Raw genomic sequence first — 21,301 nt, 5'->3', positions numbered from 1 at the left:
ATTAGTGGGGTTATGCTACAAGAAACTGAAGGGGCAAGGGATCTTGGTGTATTGGTGGATAAGAATTTAAAGTTCATAGGTCACATAGCAAAAGTTGCAAATACAACTCAGAGGATAATTTCTATGCTGAAGCGAACCTTGACATGTAAGGATAAGGAAGTAATATTGCCTCTTTATAAGGCTTTGATAAGACCACACTTGGATTACTGTGTGCAGATTTGGTCTCCCGGGTTTCCAGGGGATAAAGAAGCTGTGGAAAGGATGGAAAGAAGAGTTACAAATATTATATCTGGATTATGGGATTTAGATTATGAGGGCAGATTGTGAGTATATGGATTACAGACTCTGGTTAACAGGAGAAAGAGGGGTGATATGATAAACGTTTGAATGGGTGTTATAGCATTTCAAATGATGAAATTTTTCGTTATATGGACAGTGGTGAGAGAACACTTCCAATTTCAAATTCTGGTCATCCATGGAAGTTAAGTTTGTTCACAGTCAAGAAAGGGGTAAGAGCTAGGTTTTTCTCCCACAGAGCAGTGAGTGAGTGGAATAATTTGCCCTTAAGGGTAGTGAGTGCATCTAGTGTGAATGAATTTAAGACAAGGTATGATAGCTGTTTTGGGTGATTTATAGCCTCCCTCGATGAGTCCTTGACTCCCTGGAGGTCTCAGATGATAATAATAATAATTCGAATTATCTCAGCTTAATATCTGTGTAATTCCTGCTCCATCTCTTTTTGACTGAATGATCCATACCTTGACTACTATCTTCACATTTGTTGAAGTTGATATCAACTCTTCACTGTTCAGCCAGACAAAAGCAACAAGAGCAGGGGTGGTTTGTTAAAAAGACAAATGCATCATTGATATGATTTTTCCATTGTTTTTGTCATACTTCATATTTTAGTTTTAGTCAAGATAGAGTGTAGTTTGAGTAGCAAAGTCTCAAATTGTCATCCTCATTCTTTCACTATATATTCTATGGGCCACCTTGAAAAGGAAAGGATTGGACATGGGATCAGAAGCAGGATTTCACACTCATTTTCAGACTTCATAAAGAAAAGCTTCATTGACTATGTCATTATTGATAGTGATATCTTTATGCTTGTTCAGGATACAAGAATATACAGAGAATTTGAAATTGGAAGTGACCATTAATTAGTACTAAGAAAAATGGATGTCACATTGAAAATAACAGTATGTAAGAAAGTTTTTAAAAGAATTAAAGTAGAGCAGCTTTTATAAATAAATTGTAGACTCGACTATACAAAAACATTATTGAAGAAAAAAACTAAACAAATTGAAAACAAGAACCAAACCTCAGTGGCAAACTCTGAATAGGATATTGGCTGATTCAGCTAGGGAGGTATATGATGAAGTTGCCTACAAGGATAGAAAAATAAGAACACCATAGTGGACACAATAAGTTAAAGAAGTAGTCCTTGCTCTTTGAGAAGAAGAAAGCATACCAAAAGTTCCTAGCAAATAAGTCGGCAGATGCTATAAATGAATATAGAGAAAAATTTGAGAGGGCTAAGCTGTGTGTAAAAGTAGCTAAACAAAAGTCATGGGAAGATTTGGACATGGGATCTTCTAAGAACTCATGGTGTGATACCACTTCATTCCATATAAACCACCAACTGCATTCCAGAAGAAATTTCTGCAACCTTCTTCAAACTTCTGTTGAATTTCTAGAAGAAAAATCGCTGCCATAAGCAATCAAGATTGCCTAAAATGGGAAAAAAAAAGTCAGGGCTTTGAATACTTCTAGCTAATGAAGAGAAAGAAACCAGTTACAGACTTTCAACTATGGAATTACTGCAATGCTATACCACTGGGAAAATAATATATCATTTCTGAGAGGTAAAAATATAGAAAATAAATATCAGGAAGGTGGCAAAATGTTCTGGAGACTATTGAAGAAGCTTAGAAATGGAGAGAGTGTTGTAAAAGGAATCAAAGATGTCTAGAGTAATTACTTTGAAAGACTGTTAAATGAAACAAGCAGTGACAGAACCATACTAGAAAATTTTAAAGAGGAAAAAAGAGAATGCAAAGACAAATGCAGAAAGGCAGCTGGAATGGATGATGTTCAACCAGAAATTCTTAAGTATGGAGATATAAATGTTTTACGGTAGCTACACTGCATAATTCAGAGGATTTGGTTAGAAGGTCGAATTTCCAATGTTTGAAGTAGAACTCTCATAGTACCCGTCTATAAAAAAAGGGAATAAAACAATGTGAGAATTACAGAGGAATTTCTCTAATAAGTGTTCCAGATAAGATTTATGCAAGCATCCTTGAAAAGAGGTTGAGAAAGATTGTGGAAGAGAAACTTGGAGAAGAACAAACTGGATTCAGGCCAAGTAGAGGTATTCAATCAGATTTTGACTTTAAGACAGATAACTTAGAAATTGTGGTAATATGACAAGGATCAGTACTTAAGTTTTGTAGATATGGAAAAGGCAATATGACAAGGTGGTCAGATAAAAGCTGTTCAAAATACTACAATTATATGGGGGTGAATCGAACATTATACAGAACAATACATGGTCTATATTTAAGTTAAGCAGTTAGAATTGAAGGAAATACAGGAAGGACTTAAAATCAGCAGTAAGACAAGGATGAACATTACCTCCATTCTTATTCATCGTCTATATGGATCACATTATGAAAGAAAGTGGTATCAAGCCTGATAATAGAATTGGAGATGTCAAACTTAGCTCTTTGCTTTATGTGTTTTGGAGTACAAGATGATGTACTCCTAAACACATCTAATGTAAGTCTCCAGGATTCACTAACTGAATTGAGTAACACTATAAAAAATTTGGCATGAAAATCAGCAATAAAAAGATGAAATCTGTAAAAATAGGCAAGAGCATAGAAAGCTTCTGCTATATTCTGAATGGAGATCCCATAGTAAAGCAAGTAAAATATTTCAGCTATTTAGACAATTTTTAGTGAAGATGGCAAGTTAAATCTGGAAATAGACACCAGAATAAGCAAAGCTGAATAAATTTATATGGAATAAGAGAGAAATTAGCCAAAGCACCAAACTAGCAGTATACAGACAGTGTATATTAACATTCAATAATGTGTCAGGAGAGCTATAAGGTGGTATGGCCACTTAAAGAGAATTATTATTATTATTATTCAGACTTCCATGGAGTCAAGAGACTCATCACGGGAGGTCCTTAGGAAACACAAAGTCTATCAAGACTCATCGTGGGAGGGCGCCTTCTAGGAAACACAAAGTCTATCATATCACTCATTAAACTCATTGACTGTTCTCGCTCTCACCACTCTGTCAGGCAATGCATTCCATGGTTCAACCACCCTCTATGCAAAGAAACCACTCTTCATCCTCTTTCTCACAGTTTCCTTTCGTAACTTCCAGGGATGGCCCCATGTCATCACTCCTTCCCACTGTTCAACCAAGCAAAACAACTCCCCAGTGTCAACCCTATAACCACCTCTCAACAGTTTAAAAGTCTCCATCATATTACCTCTCCTTCTATCCACCAAACTCTGCAGTTCACATTCCCTCAGCCAATCCTCATAACTAACATTGTACAGTCTTGAAACTGTCTTTGTTATCTGCCTTTGTATCCTTTCAACAGTCAATTTATCCCCTTCAAATCCTGGGGACCAAAATCTGAAATAGTCTAAGTGTGGTCTGATCAAGGTCTTATACAACGGAATGATAACTCTTTTATCTCTGCAGGTCAGTGTCCTTCTCATTATTGCAGCAATCCTCTGTGTTACCTTCATCACCTATGCAATATGTCCCCTGAATTTCAGGTTTCTATCAATCATCAACCCCAGATCTCTTGTCTCCCCTACCTCCTCCAGTATAGCTCCCCCAATAGAGTATGCAGCATCCATAGATATGTCTCAAACCTCAAGATCTTACATTTGGCTGCATTAAATCGACCCCCATTCATTTGCCCATCTGTCTAGCTTATTCAAATCCTCTTGCATGGCTACCACATCTACACTATTACTAATAACCCTTCCCAGCATCACATCATCTGCAAACAACTGAATATCCTCCTGCAATTCACTGACAATGTCATTGATATAAAGGTTAAACAATATAGGTCCCAGTACTGAGCCCTGTGGGACCCCACTTGTAACCCTCTGCTTCCTTGAAACTGCCCCACCATACACAACTCTCTGATACCTATCAGACTACCGATCCTGAATCCAGTTGACCAACCTGACATCCCCATGTGCCGTAACTTAAATATCAGCTTATGTGGCACCCTGTCAAATGCTTTTGCTAAATCCAAGAAAATGGCAGTATATGCCTTTCCCTCATCTACTGCTCTTGTAACTTTATTATAAAAGGCTAGCACATTACTAAAACAATAGTGCCCCCTTCACAAATCCATGTTGATGCTCACAGATAACATTATCCTCATCTGCCTAATGCCATATACTGTCCCTCACTAATTTCTCCAAGATCTTAACAACTAAGATGACACAAAAACTGGCCTATAATTAGACACTTCCAGTCTGCTTCTGCCCTTATGTAATGGCACTATCTTACCTTCCTTCCATTCCCTGGGCACTTTCCTGTAGCCAGACTTTCATTGAAAAGCCAGGTCAAAGGAGCTGTCAGTTCTTTAGCACATTCTCTCAAAACTCGTGGTGAAATACCATCGAGTCACACAACTTTACTGACATGCAGAGTACTCAGTATTTGGAACACACACTCCTCCTGAACCTCTAAAACTCGAACCTGCCCTATCCCTTTAGTATTAAAATTTACTCCTCCAGGATGAAATACTCCAATAAAGTGTTCATGGAAAAATTCTGCATCAATCATTCTTCCACAATCATTTCTCCTCCTATTGACCACAATCCAAGGGTGCACCAGTAGTGTCCGGTGCCTGTGTGCAAAACTTTAGTTGGCACCCCTATAGCCAGTAGTGTCCGGCACCTGAGTGCAAAACTTTAGTTGATGCCCCCCCCCCTCCCTCCACTAAAAAAATCATTTAAAAAAAACGTTTTTTTAAGTATTTCCTCCTCTTTGGCGCCTGTGTGCATCGCACACATTGCACATATGGCTGGCGAGCCCCTGCACATATCTAAAAAAATTCCCTAGGATTTTCTATGAATCTTAGGGCCAATCTCTTCTCATATTACTGTTTCACCTTTCTTACCATACTAGTCACTCTCCTGGCCTGTGTCTTATATTCTTCATGCATCTACTCTTCACCTGTCTCTTTATATCCTTCCATAGCCTCTTTTTCGCATGCTATTCCTGCTTAATGTTGTTTGTCATCCACTTTACTCCAAATTGTGTCCTCTTCTTCACTTGTGGAATACAGCTTACTATTGCTGCTAATAAATCACCTCTCCTTCTACTATCCACCAAACTCTGCAGTTCACATTCCCTCAGCCGATCCTCATAACTAACATTGTACATTCCTGAAACCATCTTTGTTACCTGCCTTTGTACCCTTTCTGCAGTTAATTTATCCCCTTCAAATCCTGGAGACCAAATCTGAATGGATTAATAAAGGTTAGCAAAACAGATGTTTGATGCCAAGATAGCAGGAAAGAGACCCAGAGGAAGACCAAGATCTAGGTGGATTGATTCGGTTAGAAGTGCCTTAGAAGCATGAAATGTTAGATATGGCAATGTTGGTGTGCTCGCAAGTAATAGATTGATTTGGAGGAAAATTGTTGATAGGAGATTAATAGTAGTGTAAAGTTAATCATGTAGACCATCCCTTGAGAGTACATGTTAGTTAATTGATGATGATAAAGAAATTGTTTGTAAGAATAAACCATTAAGTGATCCTGAAGCATGATATATGACAGGGTTCTGTCTGATGACTGTGATCCCCCCCCCCCACTTAAACATGCCAAATGTTCGTTAGAAGTTTTTCCATTTTGTTATACTATAAATTAAAGTTTAATCCATATCCAAGGAAATACTTCAGGTGCAAACTTTGTTTGCACCTGAAGTATTTCCAGGACTGGGGCAACTCATATATAGAAGCTAATAACTTCACATCACTTGCCCTAGTATCCCATAATGAATAGCACATATCCTTGCAGACATGTATAATGTTATGCATTATGGGATGGGTCACTACCCAGACCGGTTTCAGCCTTTATTAAGGTTTCATCAGTGCGAGCCAGACCCAGAGCTGTTACTAAAGTTAAAGTAATGCAGAAGTTATATTTTCATATACGTGTAGTCAACCAAGTATTATATAATTTCTTGTTATCTTTAATTTATAGTATAACCAAGTGGAAAAACTTCCGACTATCTATAATCCGGAGTATTTCATTAATAAGGCATGACCGCTTTTGGTTATTCCTATATGAAAATATAACTTTTGCATTACTTCAACCTTAGTATCACCTCTGGATATGGCTCCCACTGATGAGACTTCAGTAAAGGTTGTAACCTCTCTGGGTAGTGACCCTTCTCATAATGCATAGCATTTTACGTGTCCACAAGGATATGTGTTTTTCATTATGGGATACTAAACAAGTGATGTGAAGTTATTAGCTTCTATATACAAGTTCTCCCAGTCCTGAAAATACTTCAGGCACAAGCTTTGTTTCCTTATGCTTGGATAAGGATTAAACTAAGTATATAATATCTTGGCATCTTTAATTTATGCCAAATGTTCATATAATCAGTATGTGTATGTGTGATATTTGCTTAATGTTTCTGGAAGGAAAGGACCTTTCAGTTCCCCAGCTGTTTAATACCAAGTCTTTTATGATTTTATTACTGTTATATCCAAACTATAGGCAACTTGAAGATCAACAGAAGAGAAGTTAGATAACAGAAGAAGCCCTTCACATTCCTCTAATTAGGTATCCACTTGGATACTTAATAAGTGATTGAACAAGAATAACTAATTGCCGCTTAGCCGACCAATTTATGTTCTCTTTTTTCTTAAATCACATGCAAATATGATGGTTGAGGGGGGGGGGGGGGGAATTAAGGACATGTGCTCTAGGCCTCATTTACTCAACTGCTAAATACTGAAAGTGCACATGTTAATCAATTGATACCGTCCTGAATCAGACAATGCGTAATATTTCTGAAACAATAAATACTACTCCATCATATTGGTTACCAGTTCTGAGCCACATACAACCACCATAACTACAATGCCAAGACAATTTGATTCGCAAATATAACAAAATTTCCTGGAATCCACTGCTTCCTATACCGTCTGATATTGACAGCTTTACATCACAGAGACTTAAGTCAAGACACCCTCCTATTATTATGGCACTATGACTTGTCACTGAGGGCTATGATGCAATAACAGCATGACACACAGGATGGACTGCCCAAGACAGTCTGCGAGATCGCAGACTGTCTTTAACTCAAACAGCCCTCCATCAGGGTTGACCTACCTCGTAAAATATAGACCTCCCTAAATAGGATCCACACAACCATGGTAGATGCGGAAAGCTTCCTTGTTTACTTTGGGGGATAAGACCAAATTCATTTTGTTACTGTGGTGAAGATAGTCAAACTATATAACATATCACTTTCGACTGACCTCACAGAGCCTATATGGGACTTGTAACTGACTTTGTAACAGTTTCTATTTAAATTAAAATTAAACAGTCAATTTTAATTTTATGCTTACTTATATATTTTTATATGTATATATGACTATAGTGTCACCTCACACTATTGTATCCTTTTATACATCCCCTACATATTTTGTCTTGTATGTCCTTCTTTTGTGTGTATGTGTGGTGGCATACACATTTATTCTTCTTAACCAAATGCTAAATAAATAAAATAAGTACCTTCAGTGGGATCATAAAACATTAATAAATCTCATTGTGCCATTTCCCATGTTTAATTTGTTCACATCATGCTCACTTGAAAATTGTATGTCTTTCAAGTAGTTTTTCATATTCAGTATTGAATCCTGCAGATACTCTTTCTTCCCCCTGATTGCATTTGTCTATGTAACCAAGTGGCCCTGGCCCCCCAAACGAAAAAGGAAAAAAAAAATATAGAAAATTTTCCAAAAATCTTTTCCTAATTAAAATTCATTTTTTTGTTATTTATGTTGTGTCGTGTCTTCTATTTCTATACTACTTATGAATGCAGATGCTCAGTCATTGGTCGTATGTGATGCATAGTGTGTATTTTCAAATCGTCTACTCAACCCCCCCCCCTCCAACATTAAATCCTGAGTGCACCACTGATGTAACTCATCATATAGTTATTATTTAGAATTATCTTCTCTGCATTTATCGTCTTCTGAGTAACATTAGTTTACCTAACATAGTATATCAGGGAGAAGAAAAAGTTTTATTCTGTATCAGTTGAAGTTTTATTACTGAATGACAGTCACTATTAATTTTTACTCTCCAAATTATTTATATAAATATTTTTAATTATAAGCTTATCATTGAAATATTGCATTTATAAAGTGATCCTCTGAAATATTAATGTATATCTGGATAAAATATTGTTTTATTTCCTAGGTATTAAATTCGGCTGTTGTCGGACAGTCACATACCACTCCATCTACCCATTACATGGGTGATTTAGCAAATAATGATGTTGATCCTAATATTCATTTGGATAATTTGCAAGAAGGAACAAGTCCTTCTGCTCCTGGCTCTCCTAGATTGCACAATATAGACAGTCCAGAAAAATCTGCATCAGAAAGCTCATTCTTCAGGCCTTCAACTGGCATTCATTTTGATCCAAAACTTAACATTAACATTGTACAGTTGGCTGCCAGGCATGTAAGTTGCATATCATAGTTATTATAATGCTATTAGTATAATGTTTTTGCACTTAATATTTTTATAGTAATTTTGATCAATTTTATAATCTGTACACCTCTGATTTCTTTTCATGTATTGTTTCTATGTTTATTTCTTCTCCAGTAATCTCCAGATATATACATTTATTTTATTAAAATTATTTTGTAGTCTGTAATGTCAAAATACAAATTTTGAATTGTAAATTGTAAATTGGGTGGAGGTTTAAAATTTAAAGATCCACTTCATTTACATATATATTCATTTTAAGGTAATCTTGACATGTCTGAACCTCTCAGCCTAACAATGAAAAAACGAATTTATGATTTCAAAAGTATTTTTATTTTTCAACATAATCTTCCTTAAGACTGATACATTTATTCAAACGATGCTACAGAGCCATTATCCCATCCCTGTAGCGGTTCTCAGTAAGATCTAATATCCCTCTACAGCTGCAATCGCTTCTTGATTCAAAGAAAACGCTGACCATAGAAGAGATAGAAGTCAGAGGGAGCCGAATCTGGAGAATAGGGTGGATGTTCCAACAATTTATAGTGCAGATCCCTTAATTTTCCCATTGCCAAAACACCTTTGTGGACAGGTACATTGTCTTGATGAAAGTTGATTTGTTTTCTTCTGCAAACCAGGCCTTTTCTCACGAATTTTTTTGTCTAGTCTGGTTAAAAGATTGGAATAATATTCCCCAGTTGCAGCATCCCAAAACACTGATGCTGTGACCTTTCCTGCTGATGGAACCGACTTTGTCTTCTTTGGCACTGAACAACCAGTTTCTCTCCACTGTTTTGACTGCTGTTTGGATTCTGGTTTTGAAATGATGAATCCACGTCTCATCCATATTAATAAATTGATGCACAAAATCAGTTTTATTCTTGTTAAAATGCTCCAAGCACTGTTTAGAGATTTTCATGCGACTGCGTTTTTGATCTGCTGTGAGCAAACACGATATCCATCTTGTGCAAAGCTGTTTCATTTGCAATTCTTCATGTAAAATACAGGGTGGCCATAAAATAACTTTCCCCTCTTTGGAGGCATCTGTAGCTAAAACCAATAAATGGAATGAGACCAAATTTTATTTTGAGACTTTTGAAGGCATGGGGAGATGATTTCCACAAAAAAAAGATTTAGTACCAAAAGTTGCCGAAAGGATAAATTTTGGCGCTGGTGGAGCTGAAAACGAGCAGATAATTACATTAAAGGCAGATAAAATGGAATAATAACATTTCGAGGGTGTAAGCAACAGCTACGTCACTTATTCCAGCTGGATATGTGGTGCGTTACAATGATAATAGGAATAATAATAATTAAACTAAAACAACTTGTGAGAGAGACAGAAATTAATGTAGTGACTGAACTCACAGGAAATAATGTTTTATTCATCAGAATCAGGGTCCCCTGGACCACATACACGATTTTCAATGTGCTGACCTTGCTTGTGTACAACAAATTGCATCCGGTGTGCAACATGCTCTACAGCTGAGCGTAAGGAGTCAGATTGGATGTTCATAACAGCCCGTTTTATGTTCTCTTTCAAGACGTGCAAGTTGGGAACGCCACCAACATACAAAAGTCTCAGTATAAAATTTGGTCTTGTTTCGTTTATTGGTTTTAGCTACAGATGCCTTGAAAGAGGGAATGTTATTTTATGGCCATCCTGTATATCCTACATGTTCTTTTGAAATGCCTATAGTCTCAGCAATTCGCACACTTTGACTCGCCGGTCATTCAATACCATATTGTGCACTTGATTAATGATTTCTGGTGTTGTTACACGTTTTGGACATCCTTCACGTGGATCATCTTCAAGGCTAGTACGAGCACGTTTAAACTCGGCATTCCATTTCTTAATTGTTGAAAATGAAGGAGAAGAGTGCTCATAAACTTTTATAAACTTCGAATGAATTTCCTTTGGTGTTAAATCTTTTTTTACAAAGAATTTTATAACTTCATGATACTCAATTTATCCATTTCAAGGGATACAGACAACATTTTTGCTTCAGACAGCTGTATAAAACAAACTACTTGATAGGATGACTTGCAATTTCACATGGATGCTTATGACAGATGTACTGACTTAGAAAAAAAAATCTTGCCGATAGCATTGCCATCTATGGTCAAGACCAAGAACTTTTCAGACCACCCTCATACTTTAGCCCATGTTGCTAATATAGGATAGGTTTGCAACCTTTCATAGATTGGATCATGTGACTTAATCCTCTCAAAATACACACACACACGTGTGTGTGCGTGCGTGTGTGTGTGTGTGTGTATCATACTTAGAAATTCTGATAATTCTTTATAAAGTAGAGTCACCATCATGAACAGTTATTTGTAGTAATTATAACACATCCAGTATCTTAACTTGATATTCACTCATATTTATGTTTAAAGCAAAACACACACACACACATCTACAAATAGTGCTTCATCTAGTAATTGCATCTGAGAATTTGTTTATAAAAAATATGATCATGTTGCCACCAACTGGTGAGAGTGATTGTATGGTCTTTACCTGGGACATGGCTAAATGTGTGGAATTTTCAGTTAAGACAGGGTAAACGTGGAATTACGGGGCTGGTAAGTATGACAAGCTTAAGAGATTGCTTGGATCAGTGCCATGGCATGTAAAACTGTAAAGACTGGATGTTGATAGTGCATGGGAACTGCTAAAGGAGTGTTTGAGGGAGGTAATCAGATTGCATACCTAGAGTTAGGATAGTAAATCAAGTGGAAGTTAAATGGATCAGTATCATCATTAAGCTGGAGCTGCAAAAAAAGAAACAATTCTGGAGAGAATTTAAAGAGAAAAGTGATAAACATGCACATGAACGGAACAAGACACAGGCCAAAATGGTAACTAGTAAGAAAGGCAAAAGCAGAGTATGAAAGGAATTTAGCAATACAGGCTAAATATAATCTCAAACAGTTCTTTTGATATGCTACAAGTAAAAGAAAGAATATATATGGCTTCTGCATTACTTCAACCTTGCTATCTCTCCCAGATCTGGCTCCCACTGAAGAGACCTCAATAAAGGTCGAAACTGGTCTGAGTAATGGCCCTTCCCATTATGCATTGTACACGCCTTAAAGGAGGTGTGCTTTGCATTACGGGATGCATACTATAGCAAGTGATTTGAAGTCGTTAGCATCTATATGCAAGTAGCTCAGACATGAATATATGTCATGCGCAAAACAAAGTTTTGCGCATGACATATTAAAACCAAATATAAAACCAGATTAAAACCAAATGACAGATTAAAACCAAATATAAAATTTCTTGGTATCTTTAAAGTATATTACACCCAAGGTAAAAAACTTTCTCAGCATATATATATATATATATATATAGTTTTATGAAAAAAATTGAATGACTAGAACCGAGATTTAATTAAATTTAATTTAATTTAACTAATCTGTCGAAATGCGTATGGAAGAACACATGAGAGACATTACTTACAAGAGACAACGAGCAAGTGCATTATCAAGTCATATCCTCTTCTCGGCTAATCCTAATGATGATAACCAAAGTCACAAAGTCTGCTGGGAAAAATCTACAAACATCTTCCGTTGCAGTGACGAAATAGAGAGAAAAATTGTGGAATCGAGAGAAATCATCTTATCCTGTTCATCTAAATAACAACTTAAGCTACAACCTCCCAGATAGTCATTCAGCTGTAATCATGTACTGGCGTTCACATGATGCAGCAAGCACGCACTCTCCCAACAATGCAACAAATGAAAGAACAGCTTCAAATACAACTACAATGTTTTCATGCTAATTATGTATAAAGACTGTCTATGTTGTTCATAGTCTTTTAACCCTCAATGTTTAGTGTTTTTTCTTTTATAATGTCACCTGAAGAAGGCTGTTACAAGCCGAAACTAGTAGTGTGTTTATATTAAAACCTTTTTAATTAAATCTCGGTTCTAGTCATTCAATTTTTTTCATAAAACTATGTATGTTAACCGAGTCAATGATCATTCTGACATATACAGGGTGTTCGGGATAAATTTGACATATTTATAATTAATTATATTTTTCCGTAAGTTACATGTATTAACACACACTTCTCTTCATTTAAAAGTTTGGACCCTTCTTCATTCATATACAAGATGTCAGAAAGGATGGATAGCTGGAACCCACCTGAATCATGGAAGAGAATAACTTGTATCATGATGATTCGTGCCCGCCATCAAAATAAGGATATTACGACTGCTGCCCAATGCTCCCTGAATACAGTAAAAACAATCAGGCATGAACTAGAGACTTGCAATGGTGACTACGAGGATGTAGCAAGAAGAAAGATCCCTAGCAGACGATCTGATTGCGTTCGTACAGCAGAATTCCTCGCAAATCTGCAGGAACAGGTGTTGAAGAACCCTGGCATTGGAATTCGGGCTTTGTTCGTGGAGTTGCTAACTGTAGTCAAGCCCTGGATAACAAGGGTAGCCAATGGTAGGCCGTATGTATGGCAGCAGGATTCGGCCCCTTGCCACACCTCTGGGAAAAGTCAAAAATGGTTGTCTGAAAATTTCTACGACTTCACCAGTCCAAATGTTTGGCCTCCAAACTCCCCAGACCTTAACCCCATGGATTATTTTGTATGGGGCGCAGTTGAAAAAGACACCAATCGCACTTCCAGTAATACAAAAGCCCAGTTAATGGATAAAATTAAAACAGTTTTTGCGGCCCTTCCCAGGGAGACTGTAGCATCAGCTTGTTCGAGGTTCCGAAGCAGAATTGAAGCTGTGATCGATGCTAATGGTGGTTATTTTGAGTAAATCTTGTTGATAGTATTGTAATTAACTCTGCCTGTAATGTTTTTTTGTCAATTCATTAAATTTAATAGATACAAAGAAGATTTTCTTTTTCCTTACGAAACTGTCAAATTTATCCCGAACACCCTGTATATATATATATCAGAAAACTGATGGTGAATGATGAAAATTGTTCAGGATTTCAAAATTGGTTATTTTTCATTGATTTGAATTTTTTTTTTCACTGAAACTTACTGTTTTTCAGTGAAAAGAAATTCTTACATTTGAATATTACAATGAAGCAGTTTCAGAGACATTTTTCTCTTAATGTTACATTATGATCAGCATTTGTTATGGTAAAATTATGGAGACTACTACCGTATTAGGAATAATAACTTTATTATTTCCATCATCAGACCTCCAGGGATTCACTACCTACTATTCTATGAGAAAAAAATTTAGTTCTCGCCACTTTCTTAACTATAGATAATCCCTTGCCCTCTCTCCACCTTCCATGTAATGAAAAATTTCATCAGCCAATATCCTATAACACTTTCTCAGAAGTTTATAGACTTCTGTCATATCATCCCTCTTTTCCTCTTGTCTACCAGTGTCTGGAGTTTACATACTTTGTCTATCCTCATAATCTGCATTCCATAATTCAATATCATATTTGTAACTCTCCTTTGCATCCTTTCTCAACATTTTGACCTTAAGGTTGTCTAGAAATTAACATTTTATGTTCCTAACATGATAGTAGTCCCTATACTTTTACCATAGTGAATTTTTGCAGGCAATTGTACTAGGTGTATCGTGATTTAAAGTTCCATTGTATAATGAAATGGAACAAAATATCATGGATGAAATTAAAAGATGCATGATGCTTGGGTGAAAAGCATTTGGAAAATGTTTGTTGTGAAAATGTCATTTGGAAAATGACAGTCAATATTCAAAAGCCAATTACCATTATGCCTGAAGAGAAAAGTTTTTAGCCAATGTATTCTTCCTATATTGACATATGGCTGTGAAGCATAGACACTAAATGCAAAGCAAATTCAAAAATTAAGACCTGCACAATGTAGTATGGAAAGAAACTTGGTATCACAAAAGGAGTATGTGGATAAGAAATCAAACCAAAGTCTCTGACATCATAGGAAGAGTGAAACATCTTCCTATGATGTCAAAGATGGATTGGATTCCAAGAGAGTAAAAACAACCACAATGCCAACCTAAATCATGATGGATTGATGATATCATCAGATTTGCAAGAGTGACATGGGAAAGGAGAGCCATGGACAGTTTTGGAGTAATTTTGGAAAGGCCTTCATACAGCAGTGGATTGATATGGCTGATGATGATGATCATCATCATCATCATTGCTCTCTTGCCATAGGCATGCATGTTTGTGATTGTCTTTAGCCTGGAACACAGTTACACCACTTAGACAAGCAATGTGGGTTATTTTCTCACTGATTAAATACCTGAGACTACCACCCACTTATTGCAGGCTTGAAGTGACTGGAAAAATTATCTTTGGTTTCTAGAGAAGGGATTATGTAAAAATAATTTAAAAAAAAAAAAAATCCTTTGCTCGCTCATAGTACTAATGTACCATATGGTTTACAATCTTTTGTGGGTGGGAGTTACATGAAAATGTATATTCCGGTACACTACATCCTCAGGAATATGGTACACCAGATCCTACAATATAGTTATTACACATACTGGCCACTGAATTAAAAACTTTTATTTTATGTATAGGTATGCAACATCCAATACTGATCCTCTTCAATTCCCTGCGTATATTTCAGTGAGTTGTGAGTTGGAAACAACCTTACTAATTGCTTCAGTCAATTACTGTACACAGGAAGTTCTGTGCTTAAGGGTCAAAGCTGTATAACAGGAGAGGAGAAGACCTCCACATAGCCTTTAAAAGAATGTGGAGAACCGACCAGGACTTCTGACCTAATGTCCAATCCTCACCTTCTCGTGGTGCACCCTGTTGGGTATCTACCTGGATACTGAACGAACAAGGATGGGCTGGCAATTTAGGATTTAGCCTACCAAATTGTATTCCTATTGGTTAAGCCAAAATACAAAATGATGGTACAACATGACAAAATTTCATGCCGGCTGGGGTGTCGCCCAGTTAAACAAGGCCCACGTTGTTTTCGCCAGGGAACCAGGGCAAACAGCGAAAAGTCAGCTACTGGAACAAATCTGAAAACACACCCCAACTCAACATCACCAGAGTTAAAGATCAGTACTATCAACATAAGAAGAATGAATGGCAAAGAAATGGAGCTAGCTGAGGAATTAGATAAGTATCAGATCGACATAATAGGGTGGTGACTGAAACAAAAAAGACAAAAATTAGTGAGATCTTTCTGAGCAATAAATACAAAATGTTATATTCAGGCAATGACAATTAAGGAAAAGATGGAGTAGGCATAGTATTATGGTCCCACAGAAGGTTCTATTAATGTAGAAGTGGAGGAATTTTTTGAGGCTTTAGAAAAAGCAACTGACACAATGAAAAAGTAAAAGTTGGGTCTTGTTGGGGATCTAAATAGCAGAGTAGGAAATGATTGTCAGACATACAAAAATATTTTGGGAAAATTTGGAGAAAAGAGCAAAGCTAATAATAATGGCAAATATCTGTTGGATTTCTGCTCAGGACATGGACTGGTTATTACTAACATGATGTTCCAACATAAAAATGTTCACAAATTCACGTGGAGAGAAGAGGCAAGGAATAAGAAATGTCTCATTGACTATGTTATTGTTGATGGTGATGTTTTCTCCCTTATGCAGGACACAGAGGATTTGAAATTGTACAGAGGATTTGAAATTGGAAGTGATCACTATTTAGTCATGAGCAGGATAAAATTGAATTTCATATTGAAAAGAATAACATGTAAGAAAGTTTTAAAGTGAATAAAAGTTGAGCAGCTCTCAGATGTGAACTGTAAACTAAAATACACAAAGATTATTGATGAAAAAATGAAAGAGTTTAAGAACAAGAACCAAACCTTGAAGATTCAGTGGCAAGCCTTGAAGAAAACCCTGATTGATTCAGCTAGAGAGAGAGGCATGTGGTGAAGTTGTCTGCAAGGATAGAAAAATCAGAACTCCATGGGTGGACACAGGAAGTTAAAGAGACAGTGAAGGAAAAGAAGAAAGCATATCAAAAGTTCCTGTCAAATAAGTCAACTTGTGCTCTTAGAGAATACAGAGACAAATGTAAGAAAGCTAAACACTGTGTAAAACTAGCTAAACAAAAGTCATGGGAGGACTTTGGCAAGAACATAGAAAATAAAGATCAAGAAGGTGGCAAAATATTCCTATAAAAGGAGTTAGAGATGATAAAGGTGACATGAAAACAGGAGAAAAAGATATCCTTGGAGCATGGAGTAATTACTTTGAATGAAACAATTACTGTTAAATGAAACAAGCAGTGATGACAGCACAGCGGTAAAAAAAACACTGACCAGGCATGCAGTCAGGAATACATGTCCCTATTTGAAGTAGAAAAAGTAATCAAAAGCCTGAAATGTGAAAAGGCAGCAGGAGTAGATGATATTCGACCAGAAATGCTCAAGTATGGTGGTATAAAAGTCTTACAGTGGCTGCACTGCATAGTGCAGAATGCCTGGACACAGGGGTGAATTCTCAATGATTGGAGTAGAGCTCTCATAGTACCCACATATAAAAAGGGAAATAAAACTGAATGTGAGAATTACAGAGGTATTTCCCTACTGAGTATTCCTGGTATTCCTACTGAGATATATGCAAGTATACTTGAGAAACAGTTGAGAATTGTGGAAGAAAAGCTTGGTGAAGAACAAGCTGAATTCAGGTCAAATAGAGACTGTCAGGATCAGATCTTCACTTTATGACAAATAGTGGAGAAATCATGATAATATAATAAAGATCTCTATTTAAGTTTTGTCAATTTGGAAAAGGCATATGATAAGGTTCCAAGAGAGAAGCTATTCAATACACTGCAGTTATATGATGTCAATGGGGCATTATATCTGTTACCGCTAAAGCTCGAAAGCCGTTAATGTGCACATTACCTAGCTAATCTGCAGATTAACTGATTTGCTCTGTTAACGTGCGGAATCAAGAGTTTTCCGCATTTTACATAGGTAATTTGCACACTAACGGCTTCCGTATCGTTAAAGTTCAAAAGTTTGTATCTCTCATTTCCTTTCCCTACTCCTTCCCCCCCTCTCCCTCAACTTTTAGTTTGGTTTTGCCAATGTTTTGTCGTTGAAAGAAGATGTCCCTGCTGTAGAAATATCTTTACTTCAAACAGCAATAAAATAATCCCTTGGTATTGGACAGGGTTTCAGAAAATGTGACTGTAAATCTAAATGTACCACAAATAGGTGTGCTTGTCACATAAACCAGTTGCTATGTAATTCAAAGTGTCACCAATCTTTAGATTGCACTAATAAGTAAACATAATTTTTCATATGTTTTGCAAATTCATTTCCTTAATTGTAATAATATTTTAAACCGTTTGATTCTTTGTATTATAGTTTTTTAATTGCTGTTCTTCCAGCAAAGATCTTATTTTCACTTTAACATAGGTAATGTGCAGATTATCTAGGTAATTTGCAGATTACCTAGGTAATTTGAGAAATGAAACAATTTTCGGCACGTTAACGCATCACCCTAGTTAAGCTGCAGAATACCTAGATAATCTGCAGAATAACTGATTTCTGCACTTTAGCGGTAACATATCAAGCAATACTTAGTCTTTATTTGAGTTGTAAGTCAGCAGTTAGAATTGAAGGAAGTACAGGAAGATAGTTTAATGTTAAATCTGGTGTGAGACAAGGACGTACATTATCCCCTCTGTTATTCACTATCTATATGGATCACATTATGAAGGAAAGTGGCATTAAACATGATATCAAAATTAGAGATGTTAATATCAGCTCTTTGCTTTATGCAGACGATGTTATACTTCTAAATAAATCCGCTACAAGTCTGCAAGATTCACTGACTAAATTGAATAACTGTTGTAATAGATATGGTATGAAGGTCAGCAATAAAAAAGACAAAGACAATGAAAATAGGCTGAATTGTTGAAAATGTCAACTGTGTTTTGAATGGGGAAGGGAACCTGTGGAACAAGTAAAATATTTCAGCTACTTAGGCACGATTTTTAGTGAAGATGGTAAATTAAATATAGAAATAGACAACAGAATCAACAAAGCTGGTATGGTAGAAAGTCAGTTGAATAAATTCATATGGAGTAAGAGATAAATTAGTCGAAACACTAAATTAACTGTATACAAGACAGTGTTCAAACCAGTTTTAACTTATGGATCTGAGAGCTGGGTCAGAAGTAAAACACTTGACCAAAGACTAGACACCCAGATATGAGAGTCCTGAGAAAGATTAGAGGCGTGAACAGATGACATCAATGGCAATATCATATTAAAAACGAGGATATTAGGAAAGAACTTGATATTGTCAGCATCCAGGAACTCACTAGCAGAGCTAATCTTTGGTGGTATGGTCACTTAAGCAGAATGGGAGAGGGAAGGTTTGCAAAACAAGTGTTCTCTGCTAGGTTGGCAGGAAAAAGACCAAGAGGAATACTAAGATATAGGTGGATTGATACAGTAAAAAGTGCCTTAGAAGACAGAAATATAAGATCTGATAATGTCAGCTTGATAGTTAACAGACTGATTTGGAGGAAAATTGTAGATAGGAAGTTAGTAATGATGTAAATTTTTCATGTAATTCTATCATATCCTGTACACCCCTTAAGGGTACACGGCAGGAATTTGATGATGGGGAAGGCTTGTTTGTCCATACAGGCCTTCTCAGACACCGGTGGGCTTGTTCCTCACGTCTTAGGAACACAGTTACACCTCTTAGACAAGCAATGTAGGTTATAATCCCACTGATTAAATACCTGGAATATTTCACCCTTTGAAAAACCAGTCAGCTCTCCTGTTTTCAAAATCATGGCTCCAGCCAGACCAACACCCACAATAAGCTGTTATTGAATTCTAAAAATCCTTTGTTTTTCCCCATTATGATCAACACTATTGATTATAATCAATAGTGTTGATCATAATTACTGTGCTGCAGTAATAAATGTGACAGGACAGTAAGGACAGTCCTCTCCTGACAGGACTTACTGTAAGACAGTAAGAACATCTGAGAAAGTATTTTGCTTATATGCTGAATAAGCTGCTTTTGCATATATCTGCATAAAGGTTTCTAATTCTGTGGCTAGTGTGCATATCTCATTACTAATTTCATATCCATAGTTTTCTTGAAGATCAGTATTATTTATTAATCATGGTTTAATTATTTGTGCTCTTTTTTTTTTTTTTTTTTTTTAAGTTATTCCTAAAGTATATGCGTTATTCCATCTCTTTCTCTCTATATATGTTATATATAACTGAATCTTTTTACTCTGAACCTTTTCTTCTGTCATTTTTGCTTCTTTAAAATTGCTTTTTTGTCTTGGTCTGGCTTAGGTGTGGGCCGTTATTCACTTTTATTTTTCTCAGTATTAATCAGATGAATGATTAATGCAGCCATACTTGTTGAGGTTAGGAGAATGTTTTATAGCCACTGCTTACTCTAAAATAATCTCTCATTTTTAACAACTTCTATGTATCACTGGTTTTCTTTCATCTAATTCTGTGGGACAGGGTGGGCAAAGTATGGTTTGTCATTTCTGACTTCCCATAATGATGGTAACAGATCTATGTCTTACATTTTCTATAGCATATGTTTACAGATCTTCCTGTCTGTCCATACTTGACCATGTTACAATCACGAAACACTTTCTACTGGATCAAGTATGCTGATAGTGGATGGAGCTTATCCTTGTAAGCAGATCAGGGTCACTAATTCGAAATGTGATTTAAATGGCTGTGACACTTTTCTAACTGCAACTGGTATGGCTGCATTAATCTGCCAAAAATTTGAGAGAGAGAGTTATCTTAAGATCAACTCCAACCCAACAGTTGTGAAATGATTTTTCCGTATACTATCAGAAGGTACTAAATTATCCTAAATATTAGATCTTTTGTTTGCTGCAGTTTGAATTGTTTCCTCTGTTCATTGTTTCATAGCAAGTAGTTATTCTCTGAAGATGATGGTTTGAAATCCATGGAAATATGTTAGTCAGTGCATATCTAATTTATGATTTATTGGTTGAGTGTTTTAATGACATGAAAAATAAAAGATGAATAGTTTTTTGAACACAAGGTATTACCCCAAAGTTCAGGAATTTGAGTAGTACGTGCAAACCAGTTTTAGTATAAAGGGCTGTACTATCAGTTGTAGTACTTTCTGCTGCAATAAGGGGCGAGCAGTACCCTTTGTGAAACAGTATACCAACAGCCAGCTAGCTGAAGGGCTGTGGTCTTGGGTAACATGCATTTTAGTAATATCATGTTTTAGTGGTTTGGCACTTTTCTTCTCCAACTGAAATGGTGGATTTTAAGGAGCAGAGAATGTGCATCAAATTTTACTTCAACTTCAAAAAACTGCTGCAGCAGCTGAATAAAATACACTGAGTTCACATCAATGTCAAGTCAGTGTTGATCTTTTTTTCTTTTTTTTTTTTTTTTCCATCCAAGGTACACATATTTACATTCCTTTCTCACCCCCCCCCCCAGGTGAAATTGTCAGTGGTAAAATTTTTCAGTTTTATTTTGCATTATAATAGCTTGTATTTTTATTGCTAATCTTTGCACCAA

At 36.2% G+C, this 21,301-nt stretch overlaps 1 protein-coding gene across 6 annotated transcripts in view; it reads left to right on the top strand.

Moving 5' to 3' along the window:
* The window catches only part of LOC150102202 (ral GTPase-activating protein subunit alpha-1), an 800,562-nt gene that overhangs the window by 559,781 nt on the left and 219,480 nt on the right, over positions 1–21,301 (top strand). For all 6 annotated transcript variants that reach the window (XM_090398990.1, XM_090398987.1, XM_090398991.1 and 3 more), the window contains one exon: positions 8,496–8,762. In XM_090398990.1, coding sequence (XP_090255116.1) covers positions 8,496–8,762 — 267 coding nt within the window. The remainder of the gene's footprint in view (positions 1–8,495; positions 8,763–21,301) is intronic.

Source organism: Typopeltis vanoorti, chromosome 10, assembly GCF_054136105.1.
Source record: "Typopeltis vanoorti isolate ZY-2024b chromosome 10, IOZ_Tvanoo_1.0, whole genome shotgun sequence".
Classification (NCBI taxonomy): domain Eukaryota; kingdom Metazoa; phylum Arthropoda; class Arachnida; order Uropygi; family Thelyphonidae; genus Typopeltis; species Typopeltis vanoorti.
This window is presented reverse-complemented; position numbering and strand designations above follow the sequence as displayed.